Consider the following 23561-nt stretch of genomic DNA (forward strand, 5'->3'; position numbering starts at 1 on the left):
CTATATAAGAGCCCTCAGACTTCGCCGGAGGTACGCGATCTCTCATCTTTGGAGCCACTTCATCATTTTCCTCTTGCCTGATTTGAGCCTCGGAGGGTCGTCGCCGGGAACCCCTTCCTGGCTCGACTTCCTTGCAGGTTCGCCAGAGCTCCATACGACCTGTCAGAGATCCACATCATCAGTTGGAAGAGCGCCACGTGCACAGCGTCCATCGACTTAGCGTTCGGACAGGATCATGATGCATATTATAAAGTATGAAGGATAATATTTTTCTATAATTAAAATCTATACATGAAAAATGATGTTTGTAGGAATAATTCCAAATAAAAAACTATCTTTGTAATGATTATTGACTTTCCTAGTTGAATGGGAAATTAAACAAAGGGTGCATTTAAAATTATAAAATTTTTAAGATATACTTAACTTTTAGATTTTTGAAAGGATGTATTTGTTAGTATTAGCCCTAGTACCAATTATGAGATGATTGTAAAAGGCTCATATTGTATCATATATCATTATTAATAAAAGACAAAAGGTGGTTATTATATTCATTTAAGTTTAGTACCAATTGAATAAATATGATAATATCCTTGGGTAGTAGGTTCTTATCTACAGTATATCAATTGGTTGAATTACTAGTGAGATATTGTAGAGAACACTACTCTTAACTATTCCTAGTCGAGTATTAATATACAAGGACAATATTAATGCATTGAGACTAGCATGTAAGTCAACGGATAACTTGATTTCACAAGTCATGGATATGAGATATCAGGTTGATATATGGGTATATATTAGAGAATATATACTGAATGACCCGTCATGAGAATGTTTCATGGATCGTCGTATGAGTGTCATAAACATTCTCATGTGACTATTGGTATGAATAGTCCTTAGACCTGAAGTCATTACGGTTTCCTACATAAAGAGTTGTATACTTTGGTATCGTCAAGCGTCACCCGTAACAGGGTGGACTATAAAGTTGATCACTGGGTATGCAATAAATTATGTGGAGGAATGTGAGTGATGTAGATGAAATCTATCCTTTCCATATGACGGAAATGATATCTGTGGGCCCCTTGATTAGTAGGACACAAGAAAGCATGACCATGCGTAAATGAGTCAATATGAGATATTGAGCTTATTTGATAAGTGTGTCTACTTGGAGATCAAGAAACACAAAACTTGATAAGAGGATAACACGGTATATGCCTCATTGATTAATCTAGATATCAAGGATAGAGGGACCAAGTCATACATGATGATAGTCACGGATAGGTTAGGTCGGATCTCGATTTTCTCGTCACTTGGGTAGCAATGATGCCTTGCTAGATGTCACTCATTGTTTATGTATCGCAAATGTTGATCTGAGCACATTGCCAACGTTACGAGAGCCTATAGGATCACACACAAAGAACAAGTTGATATGGAGATAGGTTCATGTGATGAATCATTGGATTAAGTATAATTCGAATTTGACTTATTGAGTTAAACTCAAAGGGATCGAATTGTTGGATTGAGTTCAATTGCATGGAAATTAATGGGTTAGACTCATTGGGTGAACTTGAGTTCACAAAGGAAGTTGAATGGTCAAAATTCAACCATTGGATTGAATGATTGATTTTGAGCCATTGGATTAGAATATGAAATGGTGGAGACTCTTGGTATACCATGGGATGGTTATATAAATCATTTTGGAAGTGATTTTCATTAGATGTGAATGTGAAGAAACCCTTGGCATTCTCCTTCTTCCTCCTTTCCTATCTTGGTCGAACACACCATTGAGGTTGCTAGCACAACGTTGTGTGTTTTCTTCTCCATCTTGCTTTGTTTGTGAGACAAGCAAAGACAAGGCTTGTTCATGTGGATACCATAGAGGCGCGGATGCTTGAACGCGCTGAGATCTGCATCTAAAGAAAGGTTGCTGTCGGGATTGCGAAGGGCACACAACAAAGGTATAATCCTATCATCTAGTTTAGCATAGATTGTTTTAAGAAATGATTTCTTCCCTTCGCATGGATTCGCTGGATAAGAGGATTTAGTAATTTTTCCACTGCATTTCCACGTCTTTGGCGCGCTAGATCCCAATAGCATTATAGTGTTGTATTTTAATAATCAACACCATGGTAATATTTATATTAAAAATAAATACTACTTTAATGTCGCATATAATAGCGGAGCGAAATTTTATAGCCCCAGGATTGATCTTAGTGGATTGATAGAATCATAGAATAAAAGCTCTTAAGCTATTTTTCTCTCTCTCACACGTTCTTTCTTTCCGCATATCCAAGCTATACCTCCTCTTCAACGTCATCAGCCTCTCGATTAATGCTATGTTAACTCTCAGACGTGGATAGAAAAAGGAAAAGAATCTCTATTCTTCAAAGCCAAGGAAGAGAAAGGAAAACAAAATCAAGGATGAATAACAAGTCCCTATAGAAAGGAAGACAGAATAGAGGATAAAAAAGACGGCGACATTGTGACAACTAAATTTGTAGGTGAATACATGTTGCTTCATGTTGCCATCAAAACCTGCAGGTTACATTCTATCACACCGTCAAACTCGAACACAAATCGAGCATCAGGTTCGGCCTTCATCATTAGATGTTGTTGATCCATGCCCCTCTTCTTGCCGATGGCAACCCACTTGCTGTGGAGCTCCATCGCCCTACCGTCCTTTACAAAACCCTTCAAATCCAACCGCATCCTGAACTTGCCGATGAGATTCCTATGGCTCCACTAGAAGGAACCCCCTAATGCATTGGTGTAGATGGAAAACCTTGAGTTTCGCGCGACTAGTGGAGTAGGCGAAAAGCGAATACTTTCTAGTGATTCGATCAAGATCATCCTTGGAGAGGTGAAACGAGGTGGTGACAGGAATTGAGATGTCTACGATGGAGGTTTCACCAGAAGCGAGGATAGGGATGCTGACAATCTGGTGAGGGAAATTGCCTGTTCGAAGCAAGGAGAGGTAGGGGGTGTCGACGACACAAGAACCTTCAACGCCAGATTGCTGACGATGAATCGAACGAAGGAGCATCAGTCCATGTAACCTTCATCTTCTTCAACGTGATAGAGCATCAGAGAATGAGAGGCTAACAATAATGGAATGGAAAAGGGATATGCTCTAGGTTTTTACCGCCGGTCACCCCTGTACGAAGACCGAGTAGGGAGGCTAGCATGAGGTTGTCCTGTTGTTCGCAGGCGAGTGCGAGGCCCCTCCCCTGCTCACCTGCTGAGGCTCCCTGCTTGCTGCTCACCTGTTGTGGCCTAGATGATGCCAACACGCGCGAGCAAAGGACGAACATGGGCTTTCTGTCCGATTTTGGGAGGATGAAAAAAACATCAAAACATGATCCATTGATGGATTAAGAATCCATCCGTCCATTATTTAATAAGAAATAAACAATAGAAAAAAATGATTAATCCATCCTTCCTTATGAAGTAAATAGTAGAAAAATGTCTTCACGAAAAATTTTCCCCAGTTTTTAAATCCGTCCTCCCAAGTAAACGGAGCCTAAAGCTTGAGTAGGATAAAATGTGGCTCCGCCCTTAACTATATAAACCCTAAAATCAACATCATTACAATCTCACCATATTTTGTAAGACAGAGAAATTAGATAAATGTAATTTTATTTTTAAAAAATTAGCATTACAATTGTTCTGATTTTAAAAATAAATGGTGTTGGAGGGTCGGTGGAAGAGATAAAATATAAAATTAATATGTTTTTTAATAAATCTATTTTTTTTTAAAGAATTTCATAATTTTAAATGGTCATTTATTCCATTATCTCATTGAATATATTGTCATTGCAAATATTATATTTATATTATTTAATGAATTTATTAGGAATTGTTGAATTTATATTAGTATTTAATTTTATTACTTTTTGATATATTTCCAATATATCTCGATGCCACCACCCACTGCAAATGCACAAGCACCACTTCATCGCCACCTCCGCTCTCCTCCACCCGTTTAAATAACCCAATCCTTCTTTTAACTCCCCCCTCCCTCCCTCTCCGCCCTCTCCACTCTCTCGCCTCGCTTCCTCGACCATGGCTTCCGCTGCACTCGCCGCGGCCGTCTCCCTCCCTTCCTCCACGCCGTCCCTTTCTCCCGCCGCCATCAGCTTTTCAAAGGTGAGACCTTTCCCCTGATTTCCTCATCGTAGTCACCGATTTTGCTCACGGACACTCGATCGATGGTGGCAGAGTCCGCAGCAGATATGGTTGTCCTCGAGAGGCGTGCATTCGCATAAAGCTGGCAACTTGGTCACCGTCAGGGCTCAGGTCACCACAGAGGCCCCGGCCAAAGTTGCCAAGGTATCGAAGAAGGATGACGAGGGCGTCGTCGTCAATAAGTACAAACCCAAGGATCCCTACGTCGGGCTGTGCCTCATCAACACTAAGATCACGGGCGATGATGCACCCGGAGAGACCAACCACATAGTCTTCAGCACTGAGGGTTAAATAAATTCATTGGCCAATTAAGTTACAGAGTCTTAGTCTGTTGGGTTAAACCCTTAAGGAAGGCGTTTCCAGTATTTGTAATAGTGGTATAATGAGGATCGTTTGTAAATGGTTATATGCAGGGGAGGTTCCCTATAGAGAGGGCCAATCGATAGGAGTGATCGCTGATGGAGTCGACAAGAATGGGAAACCCCACAAGTTGAGATTGTACTCCATTGCCAGTAGTGCTATTGGGGATTTTGGAGATTCCAAGACTGTAAGTCTGACAACAACATCAGTCTCCAATATTTTTTCATCTGCTCACTGCCAATTTGCCTCTGTCAACGCAATTGCATGCACGTAGTACATTAATTTCCAAATTCAAAGGAATGGATATGAAGACATGAATGCGATGTATTGTTTAGATAAATGGATGCTATTCAAGTTTTTTTATTTGTTGAACTCAAGTGCGTACCTTTGTTTCTTCTGAACTGAATTTCTTATTGCTGTGCTTCCACAGGTTTCTCTCTGTGTAAAGCGACTTGTTTATACAAATGATCAAGGAGAGATAGTGAAAGGAGTATGCTCCAACTTTTTGTGTAAGATCTATGTATCAGAATCCATTCTGAAAATTTCAAACCCAAGATCATCTCTCAAAACCATCGTTGGAGCTTATTTTCACAACTATCACTTATACCATTGAGTTTAATAAATGGTCAATTGTTTTAAATTAGAAGCTAATAAGTATTTCACTCATCTTATGGTAGATTACATCTGAGTCAATGTTCATTAAAACTTAGAGGTGAAGTAGACATCTCTTAAGAAAAAGTTACTGCCGTCCTCTGAAAGTTGGGTTATTGTTTGGAAATTTCATAAAGCAACTACTTTTGCCTATGAGCTATCTTACTCTCAAGGAGGATGAATTGCACATTTGTGTTTTTTTGTTTTAAAAAAAAATATCCTAAGTTGACATATTATCCAAGATATTCTACATTTTCTTGTGATAATTTTCATTTCAGCATTGTTCTGCTAATATATACCAGGTGACCTCAAGCCTGGCGCTCCAGTGAAGATTACAGGACCAGTCGGGAAAGAAATGCTTATGCCCAAAGACCAAAATGCAACAATCATAATGGTAACTACCTAATACCTTGTATTTGACAATGCTTAGTTTAGAATTTTTCTATGGATTCTGTTGTAATTTTATATATCCTTACCAAGATTTCTACATGTCAGCTTGCAACAGGAACTGGTATTGCTCCTTTCAGGGCATTTTTGTGGAAAATGTTCTTTGAGAAGCATGAAGACTACAAGGTAATGCTTAATATTAGGCAACTGTGATACTCCACCTGTTAAAAACAGGTATTTAAGAAATGTTATTGTGCACATGCCCACTGGTTTGGATAATAATGCAATGTGGTGTTGCAGGTTAGAGGTTCAGTCTCGGACCTCAGCATTTCTATAGTCATTCTCAATGTAGTTTTAATGCTTTAGTCATTGTGAACCAAAATGGAAACAAACAATCTTGACTGCTAGATTTATTCTAATTAACAAGTGAAATGATTAATATCTTCAAGTTCAGAGCAGTAATAAATGAAATGCTGGCATGTATACTGTGACCACTATCACTTGTATTGCTTGAATTCTAACATGTTAAGATATTGAGCTGGTGAGAAAGAGACCAATTCATATTTATAATGGACTATCACATTTGTCTATGGTGGGATCAATGAGCATGAAGACTCCTAACTTTTGCACACTCCCATCATTCTCGTTATGATTTAGAGACAGGTAGGATTCAAATTCTAGATCTTCTGCACTGATAACATTAGAATTGACTGCTAGAGCCTTGGATGTAACTTAGTTAAGCTGTGATCATTATGTTCAAAAGCTCAAGATCATATCAGATTCAAGATGAGATTAATCTATAGTATTACATGAACTGTATCACTTGATTCTTGACATACTCAGCACCACTGCAGATGTTCTTTCCATTTTTCCTCACAAGGTGAGAAATAATGTTATACTGCAAAAATGATGCACCACTTTCATTTTTCCATGTTTGATTCATGCTATGCAGTTCAATGGCCTTGCATGGCTCTTCTTGGGAGTTCCTACAGGTAGCTCACTGCTGTACAAAGAGGTGGATATTTTTGAACACCTTACTGGAATCTTCTCAATGCTTTACATCTACAAAGTCTTTTTAATTCCCATATTTGGATTCTCCAGGAATTTGAGAAGATGAAAGAGTTGGCACCAGATAATTTCAGGGTCGATTTCGCCGTCAGCAGAGAACAAACCAACGAGAAGGGGGAAAAGATGTACATTCAGACTCGCATGGCACAGTACGCAAAGGAGCTGTGGGAACTTCTCAAGAAGGATAACACCTACGTATACATGTGTGGGTTGAAGGGAATGGAGAAGGGAATCGATGACATAATGGTCTCCTTGGCTGCCGAAGACGGTAAGATACTGATACTTAAATCCTAACGCAATCTACATTATGGACCTAAATAACTACTGTGACACTCGACAGGCATCGACTGGTTGACTTACAAAAAGGAATTGAAGAAGGCAGAGCAGTGGAATGTGGAGGTCTATTGATGCATCTTTATGCAACAGGACGGTTGATGTATCTTTGTACATTAGATAGCTATTTCAATTCCTTGTGTTATAAAGAAGAAACACTTGAATCTCTGACATCCTTTTCGTCGATCAACTCCACCATTACTCTGGCTGTAACCTTTGATGAGAGAAATATAGTTTTTTTTTTGTCAGCTGGCCTGGACAAATGAAAGCGTTGTTAGGTGGGTCTCGTGTGCGCTGTCAGCAGCTTGTCGCCTTGTCGGAATGTTCTTCGAATGATTTCCAGCCTCGCGTTGCGTCGACTGTGATTTCTCTTTACTTTTTTTCTTTTCCAAATTTTGCAGTGATCGCAAAGAATCCTGTGAGCGCAGCGAAACGCGTTGGATTTTGACGGCCGCAAGCGTCTGCGATCCTCTTAGTTGGAGTAAAGTTGTCGTCCGTTTTTCTTCTCTGGAGATTTTTGTCTTTTGCGAAACCATTTTACAAAATCTCAAAACGTTGAAAATTCGCACCTGGAAAAAAAAAATCTTTGATTAATTAATTTTATTAAACCAAGGCCAACATTGATTGCAACTACAAGATTATGGTCTGTCTGATTTGTAATTATTTCCTAAATTTATAGTTGAATCCGCCGCCGCTTACGAACTTGAAATTTGATCGCATTTATTTAATCCGCAAATCTCGCCTCGCACCTTCCGCCGCTCCTTCCTCTGCTCAATCTTTCACGAACAGTTCATTTGAATCACTAAAAAAAAAATCGTTTTTTTATTCTTTGGAGCCTTTTTTTGCAGTTAATTGTGTTAGAAATCGTAGTACTTGAGGTCGTCGAAAGCTGCTTGCTTTCGCCTGAATCGCCGGCGATCGATGCGATCTTGTTGGTAGATTTTGATGGGCAATTCTTGCCGGGGATCCTTCAGAGACAAGCACCGCCAGAATAGTTTTTTCATGACCGGGGAGCGGCCGGCGTCGAAGCGCCACCAGGGCTCCGAGACCGACGACACGTCCAAGAAGGCCCAGCTGAAGCAGCGCGACGCCGCCTCCATCGCCGCTACCCCCACCGTTGCCATGAGGCGGAGCTCCGACCCCGGCTCCAACTCTGTGCTCGGCCACAGGACCCCTAACCTCCGGGAGCTCTACGTGCTGGGACGGAAGCTCGGGCAGGGGCAGTTCGGCACCACGTACCTTTGCACCGAGATCACCACCGGGGTCCAGTACGCCTGTAAGACCATCGCCAAGCGGAAGCTGATCTCGAAGGAGGACGTGGGGGACGTGCGGCGGGAGATCCAGATCATGCACCACCTGGCAGGGCACAAGAACGTCGTCACCATCAAGGGCGCCTACGAGGACCAGCTGTATGTGCACATCGTAATGGAGCTGTGCTCCGGCGGGGAGCTCTTCGATCGGATCATCGAGAGGGGGCATTACAGCGAGCGAAAGGCGGCTGAGCTTATCCGGATCATCGTGGGCGTCGTGGAAGCTTGCCACTCGCTCGGTGTTATGCACCGAGACCTGAAGCCAGAAAATTTCTTGTTGGTTAACAAGGACGACGATTCCTCCCTCAAGGCCATTGATTTCGGCCTCTCTGTGTTCTTCAAGCCAGGTAAGATCACAGTAAGCTTCCTATGCACATTTTCTGAATGCTCGATGATTCTTCCATTTTGGTGTTGATCCGCAATTTTCTTATCTCAGAATTATTATTTGTCTACCCTTTTAAAAAAAATCCAAGGTGTTCTTGGCAAAAAAAAAAAAAAATCTTTAATAACCCAACACTGTTAATATGAAAAAAATATACGAAAAGTAGCTAGATAAAAGTTCTTGGGAGTAGAAAGTAGAAACTATATCTCATTTTATGATTTTTGCCAAGTGTGTGGCCATAAAATTTCTTAGGAGCTACAAATGTGGTTTTGTTTTATGTGTTTCACAAGTTTAGAGTTGTTAAAGTGTTTTTGACAAAGATACATTGATGCAGTACACTGCTTAAATGGCACAAACGATAGCATAAATGGCTTCCTAAGAGTCTAAGGAACAGATTTATGGTTTCTTGTTATTTCTTGACAAGGGTATGACCATCATATGATAGAAATGAAAGCATATATGAGTTTCTAGGAGTTAGATAGTTATGAAAGTCTATATGAATTTGTGGGAGGTCAAAAAGCAAAGATGCAATCTTCTTTTATGTTTTGAACAAGTGGAAGACTGATTAGTTTTTTTTTTTTCAAAATATGTTGACGACCCAAAATAAATCAATTTGACCAAAATCATACCAAATACTCTTTGGAAATCTGAAGAAGAATATTAGTTTAGTTAGAAGTAACATATTTTGAGTTAAAATACTCATCAAATCATGCACTAGGGGTAGTTGTGTTTGTAAAAGGAGGTGGTTCTTTGATTTTGGAAAAAGCAAATTGGGTTGCTTAATTTGAGAAAAAGTGAAACTTGCGTAGCTTGGAAGTGTGCCCATTGGAAAATTTGCCTGCTTTACTTAATCATTTACTAATCATTTGCATTGCACATGGTTGATGAAGAAGCTGGTTTAATTTTCCATTCTCTAATTTAAATTAAATACAAGTAGAACACAAGCATTAAATCTTACACAAACATTTTGGTATGAGACAATTGTTGTAACTCTTCATGTCATCAAGTAAGCTGACAAATCCATAGAGGTTAAAACATATGTGGAACTTGAAAACTACTCTCAGCCTTACACTCTAATGTCTTACTGTAATGTGCTTCATAATTGTGGTATTGTTCTGTTATTTTGTTTTTCCTCTGGTTTATATGCACTATTGTTTCTAAAATGATTAATTTTGGAGAGATATAACTTGGTTTCCTCAATTCTTTCAGGTCAAATTTTTACTGATGTGGTTGGAAGCCCATACTATGTTGCTCCTGAAGTACTTTGCAAGCATTACGGACCAGAAGCTGATGTTTGGACTGCTGGTGTTATATTATATATTCTGTTGAGTGGTGTCCCTCCCTTTTGGGCAGGTAAGCTGTCAATATCTTTGTATTTTTTTCCATGGAAACTTACTAAAGCTTCTATTTTTTGTTCCAGAAACACAGCAAGGAATTTTTGATGCAATTTTGAAGGGAGTCATTGATTTTGAATCAGATCCATGGCCATTGATCTCAGAAAGTGCCAAAGATCTCATAAGGAACATGCTATGTTCTAAACCTTCAGAACGCTTGACAGCCCATCAAGTACTATGTATGCTATTTGCCAATCACAAATTAACTAGTGTTTCTTATCGATACCTTAGTTCTATTATGAATAATTTTTTGTGGATTGTGGAGTGTTATGAATACACAGCATGGCCTTAGTTTTCATTCTTTATACAGTGATTTTGTTGGCAACTTTTCGTATTAAAGCATTAGTGGATCTGCTCTAGATTAAAAGACTTAATTGTCATATGCCAATTGCTGCTAACCTTTCACTAAGCAACAGCAATAGTATGGCTCATGTGAATGCATTATTAATTTTTAAATTGAATATAATCCAGTCATCATATATTAGTAAATTTGGGCATCTTAAACTTCTTCAGCATGCATAAACTAGACTTTCTTTTTTTCTTCTTGTGTTTAGTCAGCTTTGTGTAGTTTTCACTTGACAAAAGGGCTACGGTACCTGTTTCTTGTGACAATTAGGCATCAAAAGATTGGTAACTATTGTCATCTGATATTCTGATTGGAGTTTTACATTTACATTTACAGAGTGCAGATCTTAATTTCTTGTCTTGGTTTGAGTAGGAAAGTTTTAGTTTTGGAGTAAAAGTGTTAAAGGCTTATGCTTGCAAGAATCAAGACCTAGTTGATTAGTCTATGGATGTTATCTATTAAATTCAATTATATTATACATTCAAATTTAAGTAAAATGAGTGTTATCTTGGTTACTGTTTTTCTATGGTTAGGTCATCCTTGGATTTGTGATCATGGAGTTGCTCCTGATCGAGCACTTGATCCGGCTGTTCTTTCTCGCCTCAAACAATTCTCTGCAATGAATAAGTTAAAGAAGATGGCTTTGCGAGTGAGTTCACAACCTAAAATTTTCGTGACCTTTATTATTGGGATGAAGTTTCTTGTTGATTCCCATAAAAGTTTGCTCTATTTTGCATTGCTAGATTATTCAAACTTTACTTTCACATTTACTAATTAATTGATTTAACACTGCCACACCCCCTCTTTTATGATTAAGTACACTGGATGGATAGATATTCCAAAATTTGAAGAAAAAGGAATTAGATTATTCACAAGGGCTTCTATTTTTATTATAAATATTTCCATGGATGCTATGTACAAGCCTAATAATTTTAGATTGTGAAATAATTTCTCTATTTTCTATCAGGTTATAGCGGAAAGCCTTTCGGAGGAAGAGATTGCGGGATTAAGAGAAATGTTCAAGGCAATGGACACAGACAACAGTGGGTCGATTACCTTTGATGAGCTTAAAGCAGGTTTCAGAAGATATGGTTCGACTTTAAAGGATACAGAGATTCGTGATCTAATGGAAGCAGTAAGACAATGCTACCTTGAAAGGAATAGCACAATTTGATAATTACTTAAGTACATTGATTGATTGTTCCATCCATAGACTAGTCAGTTATCTTGAATGTGCTTTAGGTTAAATGGATCACACATTTTCTCATGTTTCGAGTCTCGAATCCATGTTTACAGGTTTCATATGGCTCTCATTCTGTGCACAGGCTTCTCAGTTTACCGTTTCCATAGCCCTTGTATTAGTAGTAAAATATTTGCCAATTTTCTTCCCTCAGATTCAGTATTTCTTCTTCACCAAACCTTTCTGCTTCATTTGATATTTTTGTTCAAATAATGTTTCTTGACCATTCTTTTTCTCTTTGAACTTCTTCAGTGCAATTGTTCCATTCGAATCGAATTTACTTTTGAAGATCTAAACTTGTGCCCTCACTTTAATCCTCTTTTGGAGTTCATCTGAAATTATGGAGAGAACATGTTGAACTTTATAATGCTCGGTACATTCTATTTAAAGATACCTTTTGATATACGAAGACTATCGCTTGTAGATTAAAGAGAATCAAGTTTTGTGCTTCCTTTGACATGTTAAAATACTTTTAGGCAGATGTGGACAACAGCGGAACCATCGACTATGGTGAATTCATTGCTGCGACAGTACATCTCAACAAGCTAGAGCGCGAGGAACACTTGGCGGCGGCTTTTTCATACTTCGACAAGGATGGAAGTGGTTATATCACAGTTGACGAGCTTCAGCAAGCTTGCAAAGAGCATAATATGACTGATGCTTTTCTCGAAGACATCATTAAAGAAGTGGATCAGGATAATGTGAGTACTATATTACATGATCTACATACAATTCTATAGAAATCTCATTCCTTATAAATTAACAAAAACCAAAATTAAGTATTCCTTTGTTCATCAGACCTTGAATGCTCCTACTTGATAAATTTTAGTTGCTAATTTTTCATGGCCCTGGCAACAAGCTTATAGTGAACATATGCTTCCAAATCTGGGTCTCAACACAAAAACTAACAGAAAGTGACTTGGTGTTTCAGGATGGCCGCATTGATTACGGTGAGTTTGTTGCTATGATGCAAAAGGGTACCATGGGATTGGGACTCGGTCGGCGGACAATGAGGAACAGTTTAAACATAAGCATGAGGGATTCTCCAGGACCTTTCTGAGCACACTTCTCACTGGTTGGATTCTGTTTTCTTCTTGGCATTCATGTTTCTGCGAAACGAATATGAAACAACCGAAAATATGAGATTGTCATGTTATTTTTTTTAAAAATCACAAAATACGTCTCGATTAAGACTTGTGCATCTGAAAGTTAAGAACAATATACATCATCATGCTGAGAAAAAAGAAAAGAAAAGTAAACTAGTTCAACCAAGAATTGAGAACAAACAATGAGAAAAGGTTAGCTATCTTTGCTTTCTTAGTTCAAACTCTAACAGTAAACTATTGCCTTTCTTATCCTTTGTGTTTGTACCTTTTGGTTGGTCATGCACATGTAATGTTCCCATCTATTTTATCAGCATAACCTGCAACTTCTCTGCTGAGTTAAGGATCTCTTGGAAAGGTAGCTTGTGTTGTTTGTATGCTTTGAAAAATCCTTCACAACACTGATCGTATCGAACCGGATCTTTTTTTGGGTCTGATTTGTAGACCATTGGGTTCCATAAGAAGAGGCAGTGGACCCTGATCTTTCATTTAAGGAACTACTAATTGATGGAGGGGCAACATCTCACACAACTATCATTACATCAAGAGTTTATTTTAAGATTCTCCTGTCTTGATCTATGATAATGACATTTAGTCTTCAACAAGGATTTAAAGCAAGATCTAACCATTTGCTTAATAGTTCTTGAATTAGGAGGAATAAGAATAAGTTTGGATTACTTAGACTCTTTACTAGAGTGTTCTGGTTGTATCTTAAAATGTTTGTCGATTGAATAAACATGAAAATGAAGGCCAAAGTTTAGTCTACGAAATTGAGGTTTCTTTTGGGTTGCTAGATTGATTTTTAACTTGAAAATTAATTACTCTTTTGTTTTTGTCCTTTTTGTCTTCATTTTCTTCCTTCCAAGCCTTCTTCAATTGATCATTTTGTATGCTAATGGAAATGGAAAATTAGTCCTCAATATAATGGAACAAATGATGTATGATAAGTTGGAGTTCTCTTTTTTTTATTATTCCTTCTAAAATATTATATATACATTTAATTATTTTTTTTGGGCTTATTGTCAAGTGATTGGTTGGGGAAATGATTTTTAAATCTATCACTACCTTCCAATCATCAAATGACTTTATCAACTTGATAAATGACACCTTTTTTATTTTATTTATAAAGAAGATTTTTTTATAGAGAATATTTTAATATTTGCAAAGAAGAAAATAATATTTTCTAAAATTATTTTTTTAGAAAAAGTTTTAGTATTTGATAAATTTAATAAGATAGATAAATAAAAAAAAAGGCGCTCAATTTATTTACAATCCTGCCCATATTCTACATTGCTTTGGCTAAAAATAAAAACTTTTAATAAAAGGATATTTCATATTTTTTTAACCAAAACTATTATAAAGCTTTAATTCTGTCAAAATTATTATAATATTAAAATATTTTTTTATTTTTTGATTAAAATTATTATAATTTAAGTTAAACAGTTTTAATATTGTTGAAATGATTTAAATTAAAATTGTTATTAATGAAATAAAAATATTTTTGGATGAACAATAAAATGTGATATATTTATAATATATGATTCTGTCCGAATGCTGAATCGACGGACGCTGGGGACGGGGCGCTTTCCGAGTCGCTGACGTGGATCTCCGGCCGGTCGGACGACGCTCAACGAACCTGCAAAGAAGTCGGGCCGGGAAGGGGTTCCCGGCGGCGACCCTCCGACGCTCAAGTCAGGCAAGCAGATGGTGGAAAAAGTAGCTCCCAAGGCCTTGAACGCGTACCTCCGGCGAAGTATGGGGCTCGTTATATAGGATGGTAAAAAGGTTCCTGTGCGTCCACCGAGACACATACATGTCCGTAGCCCATACTTCGGTATATGTCTGTCAGAACGCTTACATGACGCCATACTGCTACAGTCCAATCACGTCTTCGATGGGACAGCAGAACACCTCGTTGTCAGACTTGGAGTATGGCCTAGCCATAGGACTTGACGGCTGTTAGAAGATGTTCCTGTTCTCCTTTACCCACCGCCGGTCGGGACGTCTGTCCGTCCGGCTGAACGGGGAGTTCACGCGCCATCCGGACGGATCTCATCTCATGCGCAGTCCGGGCGGCACTCTCCTCACGTCCGGACTGCCGTTTGCAGCGATATGCTGGGGAGGACTTCGGTAGGGTGCTATGTAAGAACTGTTAGCAGTACATCACCTTCTCTTAGGCCTTCCGCTCGGCTCTTTGCTACTGTTCCATTGAGCGTCGGAACCCCGATCCCTGTCAGAGCGCCTTTTACTATCAGATGTTTACTGGTAGATCGATCGGCTTGCCCTTTTCTCATGAGTCTGGTCGGCTCACCCTTCTTCGACGGACCACCTGGCCTTTTGACCTCCACGTGGCGTTGACCCTTAAAAATGGGGGTCCCCTGTTCTAACCGCCGCATCACTTGCCTCCCCTTCAAGTCTAGTCGAAGGAGGCAAAGTCCGACTGACTGGACTGCCGGTCAGACTGAGTAACGACTGCTGCATTAGTCCGCTCGGCAGGCTTAGGGATGCACATCCGTTCGGCGGTGTCTTGCCCGTGCCTTGTATTCCCTTCCAAGTACTTTTGATAAATGAGCCGCTCGGCCCCACGCTCTCTTTATTCTTGCCTCATCAGCACGCCCGATCTGAGGTCGGCCTTTACAATCGAGTAGGACCACGCAGAGAGCTACTCGTCATGCGGCTTTATAGGCTCCGGTTGCCCGTCTTTTAACGTCGATTTTTACCGCCGGGGCTCGACGGACTTTCGCTCGGCGGGTTTATAGACGCCGGCTCGTCTCTCGATATTTAACGTCGGAGCTCGACGGTCTTCCGCTCGGATGTTTATAGACGCCGGCTCGTCTCTCGATATTTAACGTCGGAGCTCGACGGTCTTCCGCTCGGGAGTTTATAGACGCCGGCTCGTCTCTCGATATTTAACGTCGGAGCTCGACGGTCTTCCGCTCGGGAGTTTATAGACGCCGCCTCGTCTCTCGATATTTAACGTCGGAGCTCGACGGTCTTCAAGCTGGGGTTTTTATAGTCGCCGGTTCGACTCTACGGTTTAACGTCTGGGCTAGACGGCCCTGAGGGCTAATTCAAAACCCGGCCGATAGGCTCGGGGGTCTTCACCATCGAGCCCCTGGCTCGTATATAATCCTCCCGGCCGAACGGCTCGGGGGTCTTCACCATCGAGCCCGTGGCTCGTATATAATCCTCCCGGCCGAACGGCTCGGGGGTCTTCACCATCGAACCCCTGGCTCGTATATAATCCTCCCGACCGAACGGCTCGGGGGTCTTCACCATCGAGCCCTTAGCTCGTATATAATCCTCCCGGCCGAACGGCTCGGGGGTCTTCACCATCGAGCCCCTGGCTCGGATACTATATCGTCGGCCGAATGACTCGGGGCCTTCGTTCGTCGAGCGCTTGGCTCGGTTATTATACCTCCGGTCGAACGGCTCGGGGCCTTCGTCATCGAGCGCTTGGCTCGGCTAATTAACCTCCGGCCGAATGGCTCGGGGCCTTCGTCATCGAGCGCTTGGCTCGGCTAATTAACCTCCGGCCGAACGGCTCGGGGCCTTCGTCATCGAGCGCTTGGCTCGGCTAATTAACCTCCGGCCGAACGGCTCGGGGCCTTCGTCATCGAGCGCTTGGCTCGGCTAATTATCCTCCGGCCGAACGGCTCGGGGCCTTCGTCATCGAGCGCTTGGCTCGGCTAATTAACCTCCAGCCGAATGGCTCGGGGCCTTCGTTATCGAGCCTATGGCTCGGCTAATTAACCTCCGGCCGAACGGCTCGGGGCCTTCGTCATCGAGGAACTGAAATTCTATGACCGAAATAATATACAGCTGGAAAACTAACCTGCCGACCAGCAGAGGATCTGATTCAGTTTCTCGACTCCCGAATACCCGTGGAGTGAGGATACGACGTATTCATCGAAACCCATCAAGGCCATGAGGATGGCAGAATTTTCCGGGTCGCCCGTCTTTGCGTTCCAAATAATGGGAACCCGAGCGGAGCTTCTCGATGACTTTGGAGGGGCCCGCTCAAGGAGTCTTCAACTTGCCCATCTCTTCCAACCGGCTTTGCCTTTTTCCATACTAGGTTGTCGACCTGTAATGCCCTTGGGCAAGTGGTGCTTCCCCTTGACTGCCGACCGGACCTTTATCTCGGCCACATGTTGAGATATTTTCCGGTCGGAGATGTACTTCCGCTCGGCCTAATGATGCTGCCGTCGCCTGTTGCTCGAGGCGTTCGACTTGCGCTTCTCGTTTCTGCTGCTCCACGGGCTTAGCTGCTCTTGCCTTGATTAGAGCGTCCAATCCCTCTTGAGAGAGTGCCACGGTGTGTGGTCGTCCAGCTTCGTCCATCTCTTCCGCTCGGATGCAGGCGTGGTCCCACAGACGGCGCCAAATTGATACTGTCCGAACGCTGAATCGACGGACGCTGGGGACGGGGCGCTCTCCGAGTCGCTGACGTGGATCTCCGGCCGGTCGGACGACGCTCCGGCGAACCTGCAAAGAAGTCGGGCCGGGAAGGGGTTCCCGGCGGCGACCCTCCGACGCTCAAGTCAGGCAAGCAGATGGTGGAAAAAGTAGCTCCCAAGGCCTTGAACGCGTACCTCTGGCGAAGTATGGAGCTCGTTATATAGGATGGTGAAAAGGTTCCTGTGCGTCCACCGAGGCACATACATGTCCGTAGCCCATACTTCGGTATATGTCTGTCAGAACGCTTACCTGACGCCATACTGCTACAGTCCAATCACGTCTTCGATGGGACAGCAGAACACCTCGTTGTCAGACTTGGAGTATGGCCTAGCCATAGGACTTGACGGCTGTCAGAAGATGTTCCTGTTCTCCTTTACCCACCGCCGGTCGGGACGTCTGTTCGCCCGGCTGAACGGGGAGTTCACGCGCCGTCCGGACGGATCTCATCTCATGCGCAGTCCGGGCGGCACTCTCCTCACGTTCGGACTGCCGTTTGCAGTGATATGCTGGGGAGAACTTTGGTAGGGTGCTATGTAAGAACTGTTAGCAGTACATCACCTTCTCTTAGGCCTTCCGCTCGGCTCTTTGCTACTGTTCCATTGAGCGTCGGAACCCCGATCCCTGTCAGGGTGCCTTTTACTATCAGATGTTTACTGGCAGACCGATCGGCTTGCCCTTTTCTCATGAGTCCGGTCGGCTCACCCTTCTTCGACGGACCACCTGACCTTTTGACCTCCACGTGGCGTTGACCCTTCAAAATGGGGGTCCCCTATTCTAACCGCCGGATCAATATATATATATATATATATATATATATATATTACTAATTTTCTTTATTGTAAAGAGCCTAAATATATTTGAAATATATATAATTATAAATTTAAAGGGAAATATTGAATGATGGGTCATCTCTTTTTGTAAAGGTCCATGAAATGGAATGTTGTGGACCGTTCACTTTAAAAAAGAAGAAATAATAATGAAATATTTAATCGATCGACTGATTTATTCATTTTTCTCTTTAACAAATCGAACTAGTTTTAAACGATCCAAAGAATTCTCAAATGCTCCACTCGCTCAGCTTGGGATTGTGAAGAATATTCCGGCATTAGCTGCTGCCGTCGCCCAAAGCTGGGTTTTTTATTATTAAAGATGCGCTCTTCCGAGTGTCTTACGCTGCCAAATCGGGATTTCTCTCCTTCATCGAGCGACTGCTAGCTTGCATGCTCGGATTCATCGCGTGAAGCTGAAAAGATGGGATCTTGAACTGGTTTCGCGACCTTATCGGCCGCCGAAAGTAAGTCCGGTGGTTTGTTGGTGGCTTCGTAGTACAGATTAAAAAGCAGCGTTGGATTTACTTTTGCCTCCTTTACAGCTCTGAAAAAGGTTATTGAATCCAGGAACGAGCTGCAGATGTCTTCGTAGCACATCTACGCAACTTGTTATCTCAGCAAACGACCGTCAAAAGGTTGCATTTTTTTCCCTTTAAAAAGGGTTTGCTGGAGCTTGCGAGGTCAGAGGGTTTTGGTGCTGAGAACTCTAAAAAGTTTTGGTATTTTTCAGTCTTTTCTGCGAACTGGAGCGGCTAAGCAGAGATTCAGTCATTTATGGTGATAATCTCCTGGAGGCCAACGAGAATAAGGAAGAGAAAGTGAAAGGACCAAACAAGCCGAAAAAAGGGGGAAGGATCCCGATTGTGGTGTGTTGTTTGGCTCCCTTTTTTTTGTCCTTTTTTTATTAGGTCGCCCAAGTTATGGCTCTTTATCTTCCTTTATGTAAGCTAAGTCTTTGTATTCCATGCTCGACCCATCAAGCTTTGGGAGTCTTTATGTTTCTCAGAAACAGGCGGTTTGATTGCTGGAGGAGTATTGATTAGTCAGTTTTGGTTTTCCTTGGAGGTATAAGAATTCTCTTAACAACACTGTATCTTGCTGTTTACATCTCTCAAATCATTGTTAGAAACAAGTAATAATAACTAAAAGTTTTTTTTTTCCTTGTAACAATTTAGGATCAAATCGAATGCTACTTGTTCTAATAGCATAATTATACTTGGGATTTCATCTATTTTTTTTATAATATCTATAAATATATTTATATATTGTAGGCCATTTTTTAGCATAAGGTGTTATCTTTCTTGCAAGGATGCAACGAGCAGTTCTTGTTGCAATAGCTGCCTCATTTGGAAACTTGTTGCAGGGGTGGGACAATGCTTCCATTGCAGGTGTGTGAAAAAACATACAGACTTGCTTGATTCAAATCTAATCAAAATAGGTTTACGATCCTAATGATAGCTCATGTCTTTCTTCCTTGTAAATTTCATGTTCTATCTTTTTTTTCTCCTGATAAATAAATATTTTGATACCACTACTTATGTCATGCCAATTTCTTCGTATAGTTCCATAATGCATATAGGTATTCTACTAGTCAATGTTTCATTTGAATTTTTTCCAAAGTACCAGAGTTTTTTTTTCTTCTATGCTTCAGGTTCTATTATTTTCATTAAAAAGGAATTTAAATTGGAGAATCACCCTGCTGTTGAAGGGCTAATAGTAGCAGTATCACTTATTGGTGCTATGATTATTACGACAATATCCGGAGCAGTATCAGACTGGGTTGGTCGGCGACCCATGCTAATTATCTCTGCTGTTCTCTATTTTCTCAGTAGTTTGGTCATGTGCTTCTCCCCCAACGTCTATGTTTTGCTCCTGGCAAGACTCATCGATGGATTTGGAATAGGTCTTGCTGTTACACTTGTTCCAGTATATATTTCAGAGATTGCTCCAGCAGATATGAGGGGATTATTGAATACACTTCCGCAGTTCAGTGGTTCCCTTGCTATGTTTCTTTCCTATTGTATGGTATTTGGACTGTCATTAAAGCCAAATCCAGACTGGAGATTGATGCTCGGTGTTCTTTCCATTCCTTCCCTTCTGTATTTCTCTCTTGCCTTTTCTTATTTGCCGGAATCCCCAAGGTGGCTCGTAAGCAAAGGACGAATGTTGCAGGCAAAACTGGTTTTGCAGAGATTACGTGGGATAGAAGATGTTTCAGGTCTGTGTAGCATGAATTGCCTCTAAATTGAATTGCTAGTATACTATAATTCATATGATTTGAACGAGGACCCCCTTGTTTCCCTTGTGTTCACACCACCATTGTTTGTACACACTCATTTGTAGTTTTAGGTTTTTTTTTTCCTTTCCTTGATCATGAAAATTATGAAATGAAAATGAAAATTATGAAATGAAAGAAAAGAATAAGCCAATGGTGATTTCACGAATGTTTGTAAGCCACATGAAGTCATGAATATGCTATTTCTTTACTTGTGCAGGTACAAAATAGTAGAGTGAGTTTTCTTGCACTTTTTTTGTGTATAATAGTAGTATCTTTCAGAAAAATATTGCAAGAAAACTTAGGAAAAGTTTGTTATTAAACCAGAGTGTGATGTTTCATATCCTACATCTATTGGTCCTAAAGATAGCATCAAGAAATTGTGAATTCTTATTGCATTGTTCTTTATATTTTGTATAGTGCTCATGATGGAACCATTTAATACCACAGCATCGGGACTGGATATGTTTCTTTAACAATCTATGTTATGTCACCCACAGTTGTGAATTGTCAGTATACTCTACAGATCCACATCTTTGCTCAAGTCATTCTCTTTGATGTTTCACTAATTCATTTATACTAGAAGTTATTGACCTACTTTTGCTTAAGTACATTCTATGTCAAAATCATGTTTTGAGGTATTCCAGAGCACAATTACATTTGAAGCCTATAGATGTCATGAGAAATTTAAATATTCTTCTGTAAAATCACCTAAACGATCATCTTATTTTTTATTTCAAGTTAGACTGTTCTTTCAATTGGATAACTGCAAAATTTTCTTGTGAACAGGAGAAATGGCCCTTCTTGTTGAGGGTTTGGATATAAGTAGTGAGACATCCATCGAGGAGTACGTAATTGGCCCTGCAAATGAGCCCACTGATGATGAGAGAGTAATTGCCGATCAGGAACAAATCAAATTGTATGGAGCAGAAGAGGGTCTTTCTTGGGTGGCTCGGCCTGTTAAGGGAAGCATCCTTGGTAGTGCATTAAGTGTTCTGTCTCATCATGGTAGTTTGGAAACACGTATTAAAATACCACTAATGGATCCTCTGGTGATTCTATTTGGAACTGTCCATGAGAAGCTACCTGAGACAGGCAGCATGTTTTTTGGTAGTGTCCGAAGCGCACTGTTTCCTAATTTTGGAAGCATGTTTAGTGTGACGGAGCAGCAACCTAAAAACGAGGCTTGGGATGAAGAGAGTCTTCAGCCTGAGGGTGAAGACTATGCATCTGATGCAGGAGGAGGTGATTTGGATGACAGTTTAGAAAATCCACTAATCACACGTCAAACGACAACTGTGGAAGGTGGAGAAATCGCCCCGCCTCATGAGAGTGTTGGCAATATGTGGCAAGCTAGTCTTGTGCAGGATAATTCTGGTGTGGCAGTTAGTAGCATGGGTATTGGCGGGGGATGGCAAGTCGCTTGGAAGTGGATTGAAAGAGAAGGTGACGATGAGACGAGAGGAGGATTCAAGAGAATTTATCTACACAAGAAGGGTGTTCCTGGGTCACAAAGAAGTTCCTTTTTTTCGATTCCAGGAGGTGAAGCCTCAGAAGGCAGCACATTTTTCCAAGCTGCTGCTTTGGTGAGTCAGCCGGCTCTTTATTCAAACGAGCTAATGAACCAGAACCCTATTGGACCAGCCATGATTCATCCATCGGAAATTGCTGCTAGAGGCCCATTCTGGTCAGATCCTTATGAATCTGGAGTACGACACGCTTTGTTTCTTGGAATTGGGATCCAAATCCTTCAGCAGGTATTTAAGTTTGCAGGCAGCTCTTGGCTTTTGTAACTTGTGATTTCTCAGTAATCTTTATTGAATCCGTGTTTGATTGTTCTAAATTAGACAGTAAAGGTTCGTTTTATCTTTTAATATCATCAACTTGATTCTCATGTTATTCTGTTCATAGCTTCTTATTTTGCAAAACCGATAAAAAGATAAATCTGTTCTATATGTTTCTTATAAGAAAAAAAAGAGTGAGTTTATCTTATTTGAAAATGCACTGTGCACAAGCAATAAAGTTGGCATTCATATTATTGTTTCTACTTGTTCCATCCTGTTATTTTCACATCCTTTCATGCTAATTGCTATCTTTTATTCTTTCATGATTTACTTCATCTTCATTGTAGTAGATTTTACTTTTGAGAAACTATCCAATTTGATATTTTCTACAGGTCTTTTTAAATCTGATAACACTTGTCTACTTGCAGTTTGCTGGCATAAATGGGATTCTGTATTACACTCCCCAGATACTCGAGCAAGCTGGTGTTGAAGTCATCCTTTCAAACATCGGCATCAGTTCAGACTCATCGTCTATACTTTTTAGTGCTCTGACAACATTGTTAATGCTCCCTAGTATCGGCATTGCCATGAGGCTCATGGATATCTCAGGGAGAAGGTAATTCCTTCTCTTTTCGGTTAATCTACCTCCTGTATGCAATTAGTATTATTATTTATGATCAGTCTTCATATATCTTATCTCATTATGCAGGTTCCTTTTACTATCCACAATTCCTATCTTAATAGCTTCGCTGGTTGTCTTAGTCCTTGCCAACCTTATCAAACTTGGAACAGTGGTTCATGCGGTGTTCTCTACCGGCAGTGTTATCATATACTTCTGTTTCTTCGTGATGGGATTTGGACCCGTTCCGAATATCCTTTGTGCTGAGATATTCCCGACCCGGGTTCGTGGTCTGTGTGTAGCTATCTGTTCACTCGCATTCTGGATTGGCAACATTATTGTGACTTACACATTACCTGTGATGCTTGCCACCATTGGCCTTGCCGGTCTCTTTGGGATTTATGCATTAGTTTGCACCATAGCTTTTATGTTTGTGTTCTTAAAGGTTCCTGAAACGAAGAGCATGCCTCTTGAAGTCATCACAGAGTTCTTTAATGTTCGCACAAAACGAGCTGCCACACGAAATTGATCGGAGCATCCTCATGATTTCTTGTGAGTCTTTGAATTCCATGTGAGATTATCTAGAAGCATGATCAATCTACAAAGATCTTCTTTCCACTATGTTTTTTTTGCATCTTGTCATGTAATCATGAATCTTTTCCTTAATTTTTTTATAATGAAGATTTGGAGTTTGATCAAGTTCAACCATATATCTAGGACTATAAGGTTTCTAATTTTATATTCATGTCATGTCGTGGGTGTGATATCGGCATGGTTTCGATAACCTAATTCACAGAAAAAGTTGAATTGATGCCTGAAAAGGCATAGAATATCAC

The 23561-nt window shown here is 40.7% G+C and overlaps 3 protein-coding genes across 14 annotated transcripts; all 3 read left to right on the forward strand.

The window, feature by feature from the left end:
- Window positions 1-3963: 3963 nt before the first annotated feature.
- Window positions 3964-7229, forward strand: LOC122025641 (ferredoxin--NADP reductase, leaf isozyme, chloroplastic-like). Its single transcript, XM_042584478.1, has 9 exons — window positions 3964-4143; window positions 4216-4468; window positions 4596-4729; window positions 4973-5051; window positions 5496-5587; window positions 5689-5766; window positions 6533-6595; window positions 6682-6916; window positions 6989-7229. The coding sequence occupies exons 1-9, from the start codon at window positions 4060-4062 to the stop codon at window positions 7054-7056; spliced, it is 1086 nt and encodes a 361-aa protein (XP_042440412.1). The 5' UTR covers window positions 3964-4059; the 3' UTR covers window positions 7057-7229.
- Window positions 7230-7540: 311 nt separating this feature from the next.
- LOC122025640 (calcium-dependent protein kinase 26-like) lies at window positions 7541-12844 on the forward strand. Of its 4 annotated transcripts, none has more exons than XM_042584476.1 (7): window positions 7541-8638; window positions 9883-10026; window positions 10094-10246; window positions 10947-11062; window positions 11381-11548; window positions 11906-12026; window positions 12134-12274. In XM_042584476.1, the coding sequence occupies exons 1-6, from the start codon at window positions 7927-7929 to the stop codon at window positions 11987-11989; spliced, it is 1377 nt and encodes a 458-aa protein (XP_042440410.1). In that variant the 5' UTR covers window positions 7541-7926; the 3' UTR covers window positions 11990-12026; window positions 12134-12274. The 4 variants fall into 4 exon arrangements, with proteins under 4 accessions (XP_042440410.1, XP_042440409.1, XP_042440411.1 ...); XM_042584475.1 differs by having other exon boundaries at window positions 12130-12268; XM_042584474.1 differs by lacking the exon at window positions 11906-12026 and adding an exon at window positions 12585-12844 and having other exon boundaries at window positions 7551-8638; window positions 12130-12354.
- A 5371-nt stretch (window positions 12845-18215) lies between these two features.
- On the forward strand, window positions 18216-23424 carry LOC122023587 (monosaccharide-sensing protein 2-like). Of its 9 annotated transcripts, none has more exons than XM_042581768.1 (9): window positions 18216-18511; window positions 18590-18682; window positions 18778-18913; window positions 19000-19112; window positions 19319-19435; window positions 19699-20265; window positions 21112-22079; window positions 22535-22722; window positions 22816-23424. In XM_042581768.1, exons 5-9 carry the CDS (start codon window positions 19357-19359, stop codon window positions 23252-23254), a joined length of 2241 nt encoding a protein of 746 aa, XP_042437702.1. In that variant the 5' UTR covers window positions 18216-18511; window positions 18590-18682; window positions 18778-18913; window positions 19000-19112; window positions 19319-19356; the 3' UTR covers window positions 23255-23424. The 9 variants fall into 9 exon arrangements, with proteins under 9 accessions (XP_042437702.1, XP_042437706.1, XP_042437700.1 ...); XM_042581772.1 differs by having other exon boundaries at window positions 19356-19435; XM_042581766.1 differs by having other exon boundaries at window positions 19029-19112.
- Window positions 23425-23561: the final 137 nt, after the last annotated feature.

Source organism: Zingiber officinale, chromosome 9B, assembly GCF_018446385.1.
Source record: "Zingiber officinale cultivar Zhangliang chromosome 9B, Zo_v1.1, whole genome shotgun sequence".
NCBI lineage: Eukaryota > Viridiplantae > Streptophyta > Magnoliopsida > Zingiberales > Zingiberaceae > Zingiber > Zingiber officinale.

Coding starts and splice junctions, on each gene's coding strand:
- LOC122025641 (XM_042584478.1), top strand. CDS start 4,060: ATGGCTTCCGCTGCACTCGCCGCGGCCGTCTCCCTCCCTTCCTCCACG. Junction 5,588..5,688: donor AAAATGCAACAATCATAATG/GTAACTACCTAA, acceptor TCTACATGTCAG/CTTGCAACAGGAACTGGTAT. Junction 6,917..6,988: donor CTCCTTGGCTGCCGAAGACG/GTAAGATACTGA, acceptor GACACTCGACAG/GCATCGACTGGTTGACTTAC.
- LOC122025640 (XM_042584474.1), top strand. CDS start 7,927: ATGGGCAATTCTTGCCGGGGATCCTTCAGAGACAAGCACCGCCAGAAT. Junction 10,027..10,093: donor TGTCCCTCCCTTTTGGGCAG/GTAAGCTGTCAA, acceptor TTTTTGTTCCAG/AAACACAGCAAGGAATTTTT. Junction 11,549..12,129: donor TTCGTGATCTAATGGAAGCA/GTAAGACAATGC, acceptor AAATACTTTTAG/GCAGATGTGGACAACAGCGG.
- LOC122023587 (XM_042581768.1), top strand. CDS start 19,357: ATGCAACGAGCAGTTCTTGTTGCAATAGCTGCCTCATTTGGAAACTTG. Junction 20,266..21,111: donor TGGGATAGAAGATGTTTCAG/GTCTGTGTAGCA, acceptor TCTTGTGAACAG/GAGAAATGGCCCTTCTTGTT. Junction 22,723..22,815: donor ATGGATATCTCAGGGAGAAG/GTAATTCCTTCT, acceptor CTCATTATGCAG/GTTCCTTTTACTATCCACAA.